Here is a 14,883-nt window from a genome sequence, read left to right as displayed (position 1 = left end):
ACGTGTAAGTATACAACGATTATATAAAGCATAATACATAGAAATATCGGATGTTGAAACAATACATAGCTTATCGTAAGAAATAAATTGACTTAGTCTGTAAGTTATAAAAAAAAGTGAGACTGTAAGAAAACTGTTAATTCAGCGCACTTACTCAAAAACAAAAACGTTTTATTTTTGAGTAAATGCAATGAAAATTTGGCTTCAGTATATAGCGTGGCTCATAGCTTTATCATGCTAAACTAGCAAACTTATAGCTGTGTTACAGCTTCTGAAATAAGAACAGCTTTGTATGATAATTGTATATGTGTTAACAAACGTAAAATACAATAGTAACACCTGATTAGACTGGTATTGTATTTGGACGATATAAAACGTTAAAATGTGGCCATTCTTTCGAGTACGTTAAAACAATATTAAATCTAATATAAACACCAGATTGATCCAATATTGTGTCATAATAATATAAAATCTAATATAAAAAGCAGTTAATTTGATACATGTGTAACAGCGATATGTAACGTCAAGATATTCCTATAGTTATTCTCACACGTGTTACAACAATATAAACTCTTTGTTAAATTAATTACAGACGGACTTTTCGCTACGTTAAAAATACTTTCCTTTTGCGGGCATGGCCTAGCGCGTAAGGCGTGCGACTCGTAATCCGAGGGTCGCGGGTTCGCGCCCCCGTCGCGCTAAACATGCTCGCCCTCCCAGCCGTGGGGGTGTATAATGTGACGGTCAATCCCACTATTCGTTGGTAAAAGAGTAGCCCAAGAGTTGGCGGTGGGTGGTGATGACTAGCTGCCTTCCCTCTAGTCTTACACTGCTAAATTAGGGACGGCTAGCACAGATAGCCCTCGAGTAGCTTTGTGCGAAATTCCAAAACAAACAAACAAACAAACAAATTCCTTTTGCGGTCTTTCCCCTCCCTTCGTCAGGCAACAATATAGTGAGCGATATAAATTCGTTAACTCGTGGTACTGTAAGATAAGATACCTAGGCAACAATCGTGACAGTAGCTTTTAATAGTTACTTGAATACCAATATCAGTTGTCGTTACGACTGTTTTAAAGCAATGTTTCACAAGTTACCAAATTTTTATTCCTCGATATATTGTTGCCTGATGAAGAGGGTCTAAAGTTTGCACGTAAAAGTATTTTAACGTTTAAAAAATCCGTGTATGATTCTACATGTTACTTTACCTATATTATGAATCTTAATATAAAATCTAATTACAAATAAATTAGACAAACGTGAACTCCAGAGAATCTCATAATATGTTTTATTTCCTCAATCTGTATATCACGTTAATCAAAACGGTAAAATATCGAACACAAAACCCAATCTGTATCACACGTATCAGAATGGTAAAATATCAAACACAAAACCCAATCTGTATCACACGTACCAGAATGGTAAAATATCAAACACAAAACCCAATCTGTATAACAATTGTATCAGAACGGTGAAATTTCAAACACAAAACCTAATCTGTATAACACGTGGATCAGAACGGTAAAATTTCGAACACAAAACCCAATCTGTATAACACGTATCAGAATAGTAAAATATCGAACACAAAACCCAATCTGTATAACAATTGTATCAGAACGGTAAAATACCGAACACAAAACCCAATCTGTATCACACGTATCAGAATGGTAAAATATCGAACACAAAACCCAATCTGTATAACACGTGAATCAGAACGGTAAAATATCAAACACAAAACTCAATATGTATAACACGTGAATCAGAACGGTAAAATATCAAACACAAAACCCAATCTGTATAACAATTGTATCAGAACGGTGAAATTTCAAACACAAAACCTAATCTGTATAACACGTGAATCAGAACGGTAAAATACCGAACACAAAACCTAATCTGTATCACACGCATCAGAATGATAAAATAACGAACACAAAACCCAATCTGTACTACACACACTTAACCATACTTACTGATATACTACACAACTTTAACCATACCTACTGACATACTACACAACTTTAACCATACGTATTGATATACTACACAACTTTAATCATACCTACTGATATGCTACATAACTTTAACCATACGGGCTGATATATTATAAAACTGTAATCACGAAAACATAATATAGTATATAATTTTAACATACCGATATAATACAGTATACAGCCTTAACCATATGGACATAATATAGTATACAACCATAAACATACCTACATAATATACTGTAAAACTTTAAACCATACTTACTAAAACACTATACACTCTTAACCATGTACCGAAATGATATACTATACAACTTTAACCATATCGACATGATATATTATCTAACGTAAACCATACTGAAATGATATACTATGTAACTTTAACCATGCTAACACAATCTACTGTATGTCTTTAAACATGCTGATATGATATACTATATAACTTTAACCATGCAAAGTGATATACAATCATTTTAAATGTACTAACCTTAAACTACCTGGTGCATAAAGGTAATACACTTTACTGACATTTTATTCAAGAAACAAAGTAAATTTGAGAATCGATATCCTGAACATTTCTGTAACCATTAACAACGTGAGTTGAGTGGTAAATGGTACTACAAAATCAGATTCAAATAAGGTAATAAGCTGTTATATTCACTCATTCTTTTCCACATACTTAACATTTATATATATATTCAATTAACATGTTTTTCCTTACTTAATTAATATCCACTTTCAGTTTAAGAAGTTTACATATCTTCGACATTGATTTCAATTCCTAGCTTCAACAAGGAGTGGTCTGGTAGTTAGAAAATCCGGAGTATGGATCCGAGAATACATTATTCAAGTGCAGTCGCTACAAAAAAAAAAAAAAAAAAAGGAGTTTTCTTTCTTCTTGGGGCCTTAGGTAAAATGTGAGAGTGCTTCTAAAACCATTATAAGATCAAGTACTCTTTTTGTAACTTGCATGAAAATTCTAAAGAAAAGACGCCTTTAATCATTTGGATTTTCTCGTGATTTGTTTGTCGGGATAAGCTTTACATGAAGTTATATTCTTAAAAGACAATCACGATATATGTTTGTTTTATTAGAATTTCGCGCAAAGCTACACGAGACCTGTCTAAGCTAGCTGTCCCTAATTTAGCAGTGAAAGACTAGAGGGAAGTTAGCTAGTCATCACCACCCACCGCCAACTCTTGGGCTACTCTTTTACCAACGAATAATGTGATTGACCATCAAATTATAACGTCCCCCCAGCTGAAAGGGGCGAGCATGCTTGGTGTGACCGAGATTCGAACCCACGATCCTCAAATTACGAGTCGAGTGCCTTAACCCACCTGGCCATGCCGGGCCTTTGTAATATATGTACCTATACTGACGTAGTTCAGAAATTCCTCCGGTCGACTAAGAATATTTGAAAATATTAGTGGCAGTTCCAAACTTATCAACTTGTGCATACATGTGCAATATATATAGTTTGCACTTACTGAGTTACAGAGGTGTAAAACCTTTCATTGTTATTTTGTATTTGTTATATTGAAGTACGTTTCTTTGTCTGTAATGTATTTAATAAACGTGGATTTGATAACCTATTTATCCTTTCATGTTATATATGTAAAACTATCTCAAGTTGCATCCGCTTTTGTTTGATTTTAACTCGTGTATAAAAGTAAACAATTTACGCATTTTTCTGTCATAAATTGCCGCAATTTGTCTATTACGTCTTTTCGAAGAAAACAAAACAAAAACGTAATCGACTCCTATCGTAGTTAAAGTACGGATATAATGAAGATAATTAGTAGTATTTCTGTTATAACATTTTCATGCTTTTTGTTTGGGAGCCAATAAATGGTGCTACGCTGCGGAATTATAATATTATTCTACCTGTAGTCCCCGCTAGTACAGCGGTATGTCTTCGGATTTACAACGCTAAAATCAGGGGTTCGATTCCCCTCGGTGGGCTCAGCAGATAGCCCGATGTGGCTTTGCTATAAGAAAACACACACTTTCTACCTATTCTCTCAACAGTATCGTGGTAGAAACGACCTTCGAAACGGATGAAATTATAGACCTAGAACGACATTCTTGTCTTGACATCCATTTCAAACATACTATTAATTTGAAACGTCCTTAAGTCCAGTGATATATAAACAAAAACGAATAGTTCAAGCATTTAAAGTAGTAGTAGAAAGTTCACAGGATTACAAGTAGCGCTATCTCTTGTAACGCATTTTATAAGCATAGTTGTTTAAAATTGTAAGAGAAAAATACCATAAAAAGAAAAAAACCCAGTATATAATAAGCTATTCTAAAGGCAAAGCAAAAAATATCAATTCCTGTAGTTTTAAATTCATTCAAGAATGTTGCAGTAATTATTCTGGTTATTACTCTCAAATTACAATTTATGATTAGTTGTATCGGTGTTATTTTTATTAAATTTCTCTAAGCTCAATGTCGTTTTGCAATCTCGTGGCGCCATTCAAAATCAGTTATCACAATGAAAACCTTTCGCTTGCTTTAATTATTATAGATCACCAAAATGGATGCTCATTGGATATTCATTTTAATGTTTATAAAGTTAGTCGTAGTTTTCTACTGAATACACAGAATCTTTCAATATTCTTATCTCTTATTCCTCGTTTATGTTTTAGGATATATACAACAAAATGTTATTTCTTTTTTCGCGAAATAGGAACAAAAGCAGGAAGTGTCATGGCTTAAGAACAAACTAAGTTTTAGCATTAAAGTATATCATTATATATTGAATATTACGGTTTAAACGCCGAAAATTAAGCCTGAAATATTGCTATAAAAGCAGTTTAATTGCAGTATTATTATTTTTTAACATATTCCGTTTAATGTGTTCTTGCATCTTGAAATCAGATGTGTCTAAAAACTCAGCATTTCAAATCCATCTTTTATCTTCCACAAGTCGTTGCTCAGTAAGTTTTTGTTCATTATTAAAACTCATCACTTGTTTTGAAATTATCTTTATACATTACTACATTTTTTTCCATTTATCCCTCAAATGGCACAGCGGAATGTCTGCGAGTTTACAACGTTAGAAACCGAATTTTGACACCCCTGGCGGGCAAATCACAGATAAATTTGTGCTTAACTTCAAACAAACTCTCTATTTAAGTTCGCTTTCGTTTCGTATATGTCAGTAATAGTGTATTACAGATAGCCTTGTAACTTTGTGCTTAACTTCAAACAAACTCTCTACTTAAGTGCGCTTTGGTTTCGTATATTTCAGTGTATTAGCACAAGGCAATAGTTTGTTTTTAATTTCGCGCAAAGCTACGCGTGGGCTATTTACGCTAGCCGTTCCTAATTTAACAGTGTAAGACTAGAGGGAAGGCAACTAGTAACCACGACAACCCGCAGCCATTTTAATGTGATAAGGAATTAACAAAAAAAAAAAAATTGAAAAGTACCCAAGTATACCACTGTTTCAGAAGCTGAATTCATTAAATTACATCAGAATATTTTATATTCTATGGTACTGCCAGAATTAGAAAGGGTAGTATGGTAAATACTGTTTTCAGTGTAACTTGTATGTAGTATATTTTGTAAACTATTTGAACTAACTTGTATCTATTTTGAACTACTTGAGCTGACTTTTATCTATTGTGAATTATTTGAAACAACTTGTATGTATTATGAACTATTTGAACTAACTTCTATGCACTGTTAACTATTTCGTCTGCACATTAAATTTCGTTTCGTTTCTTTTTCCACAGGTATTGGAATGGATGATACATTTGTCCTTCTAGCTTCTTGGAGACGTACGGACCCGAAGAAGTCCGTTGAGAAAAGAATGGCTGAGACGTATTCAGATGCAGCCGTCTCCATAACCATCACATCTATCACCAATTTTATATCATTCCTAATTGGAATAATAACACCCTTTCCTTCGGTACAAATCTTTTGCACTTATACGGCTATGGCGGTCCTGTTTACCTACATCTGGCATATCACCTTCTTTGGAGGCTGCATGGCAGTCAGCGGATATGCTGAAAGTCGAAATCTACACGGAGTTTTCTGTATTCCAACTACACCGAAATCTCTGGCAAGTGCGTAACTACGTAAACATCATGATATTATTTGCATTCGTTTAAGGATATCATTCAAGTATTAAACATACGTCCAGTAAAGCCAATACACTTTAGTAGCATATTAATCATTTTTATCAAGATACTTTTCCAGCAACTTACAAAAAAAATAATAATAATCAGAACCTTAGAAGATTTGTTTGTTTTTGTATTTCACACAAAGCAACTCGAGGGCTATCTGTGCTAGCCGTCCCTAATTTAGCAGTGTAAGACTCGAGGGAAGGCAGCTAGTCATCACCACCCATCGCCAACTCTTGGGCTACTCTTTTACCAACGAATAGTGGGATTGACCGTAACATTATTACGCCCCCACGTCTGAAACGACGAGCATGTTTGGTGCGACGCGGGCGCGAACCCGCGACCCTCAGATTACGAGTCGCACGCCTTACCACGCTTGGCCATGCCGGGCCATAACCTCAGAAGAATAACGACTCGTATTTTTTGAAACTAGTCGAACCTAATTAAGTAGACAAAGAAAACGATTTCAAAAAAGTTTAGCGGATTGAAATATTTTATATACAAAGGGGGAAAGACGCTCGAGAAATTATGTTTTACTGAATGCATAAAAAAAATTCAAATATAAAGTTTCCAAAAAATTACTGAAGAAATTTACCAAAAATTTATGAAACACTTTCTAAGTGTTTTATTTATTTGCTTATTTACGTTGGTAAAGAAATGTTCTAACATCAGATTCCGCGGACTTATTATCGTTCTTTTTCCTTTTGCTGGTCTTCCTACATGTGATCTTCTCCCTCTATCACCTGCATTATCTTATATTACACTTATAATACTATAAACTAACAAAGACACGGCTCGGCATGGTTAGGTGGTTAAGGTGCTCGACTCGTAATCTGAGAGTCGCGGATTCGAAGCCTTGTCACACCAAACATGCCCGCCCTTTCAGCTGTGTGGGCTTTATAATGTTACAGCCAATCCCACTATTCGTTGGTAAAAGAGTAGCCCAAAAGTTGGCGGTGGGTAGTGATGACTAGTTACATTCTCTCTAGTCTGACATTACTAAATTAAGGACGGTTAACGCAGATATCTCTCGGGTAGCTTTGCGCGAAATACTTAGGGATAAAAGAAACAGCTATTAAAATATTAAACGTAACTTAATGATCCATGAGATAGGAATATATCTCTTTCGCGGAGTGATATTTATGGTGTACGAAAACAATAAATTTTATAGTGGTATTTTATTCCATTATTTTGAAGCCTGCTGAACTGAAGAACTTTTTACTAGTAACGTGTTCAGTAATGTTACTTTAAAAGAGTTTTACTCGTTTAGGTAACTTTTATAAAATTGTCTTAATTTATATTCCGTTATTATCTTAGTGCCAAATGATATAAAGTTCACACGTTTTTTCTTTCTTAAATGTTTGTACTTGAGCTGTCATTCACTTCAAACACAAAACCAAATACGCACATTTGTAGACTGCGATAGCACTTCAAGTATGGTTCATGATGCATACAATTCTCTTACACTTTTATCAGACTTTACCTAAACTCTGGAAGTACTTCAAGTATGGTAAATAATAAATGTAATTCTGTTATAATTTTAAAAAACTTTTTGTTTAAAAGCCAGTAAATTACATTATCTAAGTTTTACTCTCAATATAATAAAGAAACGACCTTCGAATTGACTGAACTGTTTGAACATAAAATATTTTTTTGCGTTGACTTCCGTTAATACAGCTTCAATTGAAGCGGTCCGTGAATAAAAACTATTTATATCAATCGGAATGATCAGTGAAAATTTTAATATTATAGGTGGCGCCATCTCTAGTAACCAAGCATAGTTCTTAAATTAATTGATTTGAGTTGAGATGGAGAGAAAAGGTATGAAATAGACCATTCTAATAAACCAAACAAAAATAATTTATGTATATTTTAAGTTAGGTAAGAAAATCTGCACTTAGTTTTTATACATTATTGTCAAACTACAAATTAAGATTAATAGTTTCAACTTTATTTTCATTCAATCTTACTGAACTTAAAATTTACTCTATTGAGCACCAAGTGGCGCCATTCAACGGCAATATTCACAATGTAAACCCTTAGCTTGGTTTAATTATTTTAAATCACTAAAATGGCCAGGTGGTTGAAGCACTAGCTGCCTTCCCTCTTTGTCGTACACTGCTAAATTGTGAAAGGCTAGGTCAGATAGCCCTCGTGTAGCTTTGAGTGAAACTCAAAACAAACTAGCTAACTATTCTTTCCATAGAGCAGGGAAGAAGTTTCCTCACCTGAATTCAATTCTTCCCCCTCCCTCCTACACTGTTCACAAAGTTGAGAGTTTTATTTCTAGATGATAATGATTGATGTGGTAAATCTAGGCGTTCTTAACTCTCTACCATTAGAAATATACTCTTACAAAAATGGAGAGTTGTAGCTTGAAATGCTTAGAGTGACATGTTTTCATTTTCTGTATCTTGAGAATCTTCGAAATAGCTAACTATATTCAAATGACCATATTTTGCTTAAGTAATATCATAATTTCCTGTGTAAGCAATAACTGCTGTGAAGGTAATGACTGTATAAATATAAAAATCTCTTATACCATATCCAAGCTAAAAGAACTTCAAACTGTGGTGTTTGAATATTTTTAAAATGTTTCTTAATATGGTAAATTTATCCACTTTAGAGTGTTACTTTCTTTTATAAGATGTTTGAACAGATGCTCATTATTATTTTCGGAAGGTTATTAAATATTTAAAATAAGTAAATTAATATCTTCAATCGTTGGTAATATCCTGTCAGAATATAATTTGATAATACCTTTGTGTCTTACTTTCAGAAAATAAGAGTGCCCTCTTTCGATTCCTGTGCACTGGTGGGATAAACAAGGAAGATCCAAACAACTCAATAGACAACCAAGAGCACATGTTGATGATGTTCTTTCGAGATACATTGGGCAAAATTCTGAGCATCTTTTGGGTAAAAATATTTGTGATAGTAATATTCTTCATTTACTTGGTTGTGGGAATCTGGGGTTGCATGTTAGTTAAAGAAGGACTCGAGAGGCACAAACTTTCTAGATACGATTCATATTCCGTGGCATTTTACCAAATGGATGATATGTATTTCCGGCAGTACCCTTACAGGATTCACATTGTTTTAACCGATGAATTAAACTATGAAGACGTTAAAGTTCAAGAAGCTATGGATAATATGCTCCAAAAGTTCGAGAGTGCTGAATTCATTGCTGGATCACTGACTGAGTCTTGGTTGAGATCGTACATCCAATTTCAAAAAGATGAGCGATCTTTCTCTCTGTTGGATGGTTTCAACGTGTCCAAAAAGGAGGATTTCATAGCAGCTCTTACTGAAGTTTTTTTTAGGATGCCATTATTGGAGCAGTTTAAAAAGGATATTTTATTTAACGAGAACAGAACAGCCATTGTGTCTTCTAGATTTATGATACAAACGAAAAATATCAATGATGCGAACCAGGAGAAAGATATGGTTCTCAAGTTGCGCGAGATCGCGGATAGTTTTCCTTTTAATGTCACAGTGTATCAACAATATTTCGTCTTCTGGGACCAATTTATTCTTGTTCGAGAGACGTCCATACAAGCCATATCTGTTGCTGCTGCTGTCATGATGGTGATAGCCCTCGTGTTCATTCCCAAGCCTGTCTGTGCGATGTGGGTAGCTTTTTCTATAGTTTCTATTGAAATCGGAGTGGTTGGCTACATGGCTCACTGGAACGTCAACTTAGATGCGATCTCCATGATAAATTTAATCATGTGTATTGGATTTTCTGTTGATTACTCGGCCCATATATCGTATGCTTACATATCATCAAACAAAAAGAATGCGAATGATCGAATGCGCACTGCTCTTCATTCCCTAGGAATGCCGATCCTGCAAGGCAGTTTGTCTACTATTTTGGGAATAGTGTCACTCGCTTTCGCTCCTTCATATATATTTCTTACGTTTTTCAAAACAGTCTTCTTGGTTATATTATTTGCAGCGCTTCATGGCATTTTTCTGCTTCCAGTGTTACTATCATTTACAGATTATTGCTGTTCAAAGAAGAAGAACAAGCTTCCAGATATATCACAAGGTACTTACCATTCACATAAACCTGATAATTCGACAGTTCCAGCAACGAATACAATGACTATGATGATTCCTCGTCCTTCCTACACTAACATTGCTAGTTTAGGACTAACAGATTTGAAAACAATGCATCAGAGTGGAAAAGATGCAACAGCAGAAGTAGAAAGTACAAAAGGATCTCGAAACAAATTTGATTCTGATGATAATGTTGAGAGAGACCTCGGTATTGGAACCAGTGGTGAAGAAGGTAGCGAAGACAGTTGTAAAGGTGCTTCAGATTCTTATTCCCAAACTCCTAGCAACACACAACTTGTTCGATATCCCTATTCTCTGTCTTCTGTACAAGAAGAGCATACAAATCCGGCATTTGAAGCAGATGAAATCATGGAAATTAGAGGAACACCTTCTCGAAACTCTTCCAGAATGTCACTTTACCATTCAGACAGTTCTACTGGACTTTTTAGCCTCCAAACTAGTGAAGAATATCCAAGTTCCAAAAACAGTTCAGTGGTACCTGCTCGAGGTCCGAGAGAATGGTTATCTTCTATGTCCAGATCTAGAACAAGAGAGAAACTTCCAGATAGCCCATTGCCCTTGCGGATTGACCAGTGAAACTGTGGTAATGAAAACAATAACCAGTTTCCCTTGTGACAAAAGAACATGTCTTAAACGTACCATAAACCTTAAAAACTACAAACTCTGTGATTTGCATAATAAACTAGGATTGGTGCAGAAATAACAATATTTTAATATATTTTCTGGTTTATTACTTGATTGTGAAAATAATGCATTGTGACATTTTTCTAGTCAGGTACTTCAGACCCTGAAACAAGATATTTCCTATACTCCTTCCTCACATCAAAGACTTTAAACTGTATTTACGTGATGAACGTTCAAACAGTGGAACTTTAATATTTAACCACAGTTTTAAATTATTTTGTTAAAACATGTGATGCAGATGATTGCTTCGAAATATATGTTCGTCTGTCGTCATTGTGGCTGTAACAAAAACTAAACTGAAGAAGGCTTTCGTAAGAGTAAAACGTTCCTTAAACACTGTAGAATACGATAATGACTAATTCAGTTGTTTACACAGAAAGTATGCAAATATATCTTATTGTATTAAGTTAAGTTAGACGTTAGATTAATATATTTTTATGGAAACTAGTATCCAGTTTGTGAACAGTTCCTAAACTACACTTATGTGACTATGATGAATTACAGGACTTTTCTATCTACAAAATTTAATAATTTGAATTTTACAACACCCTTTATTGCTAATTTTGATTCAATAAAATATTTTTAAAGTTAAAGGGGTATAACATCAACATTGATTTTACTATCGTGCAAGATACTTGTATGGACTTGGCACTGTTTCTTTTAAAAAATGTTATTTAAACAAAAATAAAATTACATATAAATAACATGAACGTTCAGAGTGAAGCAAGTGTTGTATCAATTCTATAACAATGTAAAAATATTGTAGGACACGTGGATGAAACAAAATTCCCTTAAAAATACATGTACATGCTTGCATGTTTTTGCCTCTTTTAGAAAGAAAGAAATATTAGTGTTTCCTCAAATATGGCATTTTTATACGATGTAATAACCTGATTATGAAACGTATCATAGGGATTATATTCTGTTAACATTATTTTAGGTGTGCTGTCTTCAGATGTTTAAACAGGAAGATTTAGGACTTATTACGCTATATATTTAGGTTCGATACCCACCGTGAGCATGTCACAGGTATCCTATTGTATAGCTTTATGCTTTAAGAAAATAAGCAAATCAGGTGTAATGTTAAAAAAATTAGTTTTTTTCTCTTTTCTGTATGAGTGGTAAGAGTATGGACTTACATCACTCAAATCCAGGGTTCGATTCTCTGCGGTGAAGCTATCATAAGTAAAAAATGTTTTGTTAAGACTCAAACAAGTACTCTAATCAATTAACCAGCTTACATAAACATAGTTTTCTTCCTTGAAAATAAAATTAACAAAATAATCTATCTATTTAAACTGGATAAAATCCAGTGTGTATTACGTCACGTCTTGCTTCATTTCTTCAAATGGAAAAAACTCATAAAAGCCAAAATACATTTATTTATTCGCATAAAACAATTCAATTACTGTGTGCTCATTATTCAAGGGTGCATGAAACCTTGCAAGTGTAGTGAGTGTTGGTATAATAAGCCTACAGTAAAAACGTAGTGTGGAATCACCTGGCCTCGAGTCAAAGGGCATAAAATTTATCATGAAAGTAAAAAATATCGATTCAGTTTTAAACTTAAATCGTTTCTGAATTAAATTATTTTCTGTTATATCGCCAAATTTTTAATAAAATACAAACTTCTATAATAAACGGAGACGCTGAGAAATCAACAAATATTTTCCCAGTTTTACTATCTATATTTCTAATTTTATATATTAGTACACAAACTTACAACACTATTGAGTTGTACTTCGTTACTAAGCAACATGGCATAAAAGCCATAGTAAGAAGGTAGTGTTACCAAAACGCACTGGCGTTTTTATGTATTAGAAGTTGTTAACCTAACTGATTTTTATAAACAATTTTTCTATGAATACACCACGAATTCGTTTCATAAATGATCTTAATTTTGATTGTCTCACGAGGGATTTATTGACGTTTGACTGCCTCGACCGAACTTTTCTGCCTTTATGTTAGTCAAGCTTGATTTCGCTAAATGTATTTATTTCAGTTTGCTCTTTTTAACGGGCTATAGGCTATTTGTACTAATAAAACAACCTGAGGATGCGTGTATCAGTCAGTCATTGCTATAGCTCCAAGGAGAAAGATCCTAAAGACCTAAAAATTTGGACGTACACTAAAATTAATTTTGTTTTCTCCCATCAAGGATAATAACGACCTTTATTTTTTTTAAATTCAAAAATTTGAAAAATATCCGTTTCATACAAAACTTTCTTCAAATACGATAATTTGACACATTCGAAAATAAGATCAAAATAATGTTCTAATCGCGTGAAGCAAGATCAACAATAACATTAAACAACAATATTATTCACTGTTTCCAAACACTGTTGTTTTTCTTCGTCTCCGTACACAGTGTTTGTGAATAGTCAATAAAGCTATTGTTTAATGTTATTGTTGAACTTGCTTCACGCGATTAGAACATTATTTTGACCTTATTCTCGAATGTATCAAATTATCTCTACTTTGTCTTGCCTGATGATGACCTAAGTAAAAGGTCGAAACGTTGTGTTGGCCATTTTTGTACATACGTGTGTATTTCTTCATTTGGCCAGCTGGTTAGGGCGCTTTACTCCTCATCTGAGGGTCGAGGGTTAGATTCCCCGTCTCGCGAGCATGCCGTGGAGCCGTTGCAAGTGACAGTCATTCCCAGTAGTAAACGAGTAATCCCTCTAGTCTTACACTGCTAAAGTAGGGACGGCAAGCGCAGATAGCCTTCTTGCAGCTTCGCGCGGAATTCAAAAACAAATATCTCCGTAATGAATATTCTGCAAGTTAGAAACAACGAACTACCATGTTTTGTTGTTGTTGTGATTACAGTGGTTTTTAATTTTTCTTCAATAATTTAAAAAAAAAAGATTAACTTTCACAAAAACAGTGTTATGAAAAGGAACGATTACCCAGAAAGAATATCATGGAAGGTAAAACGATATTTTCTATTATGTTCAACTAGTCTTTGATAAATGTGGTTTAGGAGTCATAACGTAGCTAAACTGATATGTAAAATTATACACGAACTTTCATTTACGTTAAAATTCCTTTATTTACGGGTTTTTGACTTTCTTACCGGAACCTCCTCCATCAGCAACATATATATAGAATATAATTCGATGCCTCGATATAATAAACGTAAGAAAAATACAGTTATAACTATTAGGTAGAAGAAGGGTAAAATGATTTTTCATACTTCAAATAATAAACAGATAATGTATTTGTATAAGTTTCTGAATACTGTCTTTGATTTTAAATTACAAATTAAGTTGAGTAATTCGGCTTTATGAAAGACTGATTAATTATACTAATTAACTACAGGGCTGAACAACAGTTTACGTTTTGTTCTGTGCGACGTTTTTCTTTAAAAACATATTGTTACAAAACTTTTATTGTTTTAAATAAACGCCTTATAGAAGTGCTTTATTTAAAACATATTATTATAAAACTGATATTGTTTTATATTTTTAAAAACAAACCACGCATAAAAGTGCTAGAATTCTTATTATTGGTGGAAACGATTATATTTGAATATTTGTTTGTACTATTTTCATATTCGTAGAATATTTAAACATAGTGTGTCTTTATTTTTAGTATTAATACCTTGATGCATTTGACATGTGTTGTTATGAGAAAAACGAAATTTTGATCTTTTTTGTTTAATAATAGCTATGTTGAGGTAATACCTTGATAACATTGGGTAAGGATGGCTTGTTCCAAATAAAGCACAGATAGTTTTGTGCTTAATTCAAAACAACAAAACAACTTGTTCTAAATAAAATTAGAATATATACCCCTCTATTTCTTCGGTAGGACTTCACTAGGGACCTCTATAGGTATAAACTAGAAACTGATTAAAACTTGTGAAACTTCAGTGTGCAATAAAAACACTTCCAATTTCTATGAAGTAAAATTTGTTTGTTGTTGTTGTTGCTTGTTTTGTTTGAATTTTCTACAATCGTATAATAAAATAAGACACTGTAACGTGT

General features: G+C 33.6%; 1 protein-coding gene across 1 annotated transcript in view; it reads left to right on the top strand.

Moving 5' to 3' along the window:
• LOC143246483 (patched domain-containing protein 3-like) overlaps positions 1 to 11,601 on the top strand; it is a 45,907-nt gene extending 34,306 nt beyond the window's left edge. Inside the window, exons 2-3 of the mRNA XM_076493288.1 lie at positions 5,735 to 6,067; positions 8,904 to 11,601. Of these exons, the coding sequence (XP_076349403.1) occupies positions 5,735 to 6,067; positions 8,904 to 10,783 (2,213 nt within the window). The 3' untranslated portion in view covers positions 10,784 to 11,601. The remainder of the gene's footprint in view (positions 1 to 5,734; positions 6,068 to 8,903) is intronic.
• Positions 11,602 to 14,883: the final 3,282 nt, after the last annotated feature.

Source organism: Tachypleus tridentatus, chromosome 3 (genome assembly GCF_004210375.1).
Source record: "Tachypleus tridentatus isolate NWPU-2018 chromosome 3, ASM421037v1, whole genome shotgun sequence".
NCBI classification, from domain to species: Eukaryota; Metazoa; Arthropoda; class Merostomata; order Xiphosura; family Limulidae; genus Tachypleus; species Tachypleus tridentatus.
The sequence above is the reverse complement of the archived record's forward strand: the minus strand, read 5'-3'. Positions and strand labels throughout refer to the sequence as shown.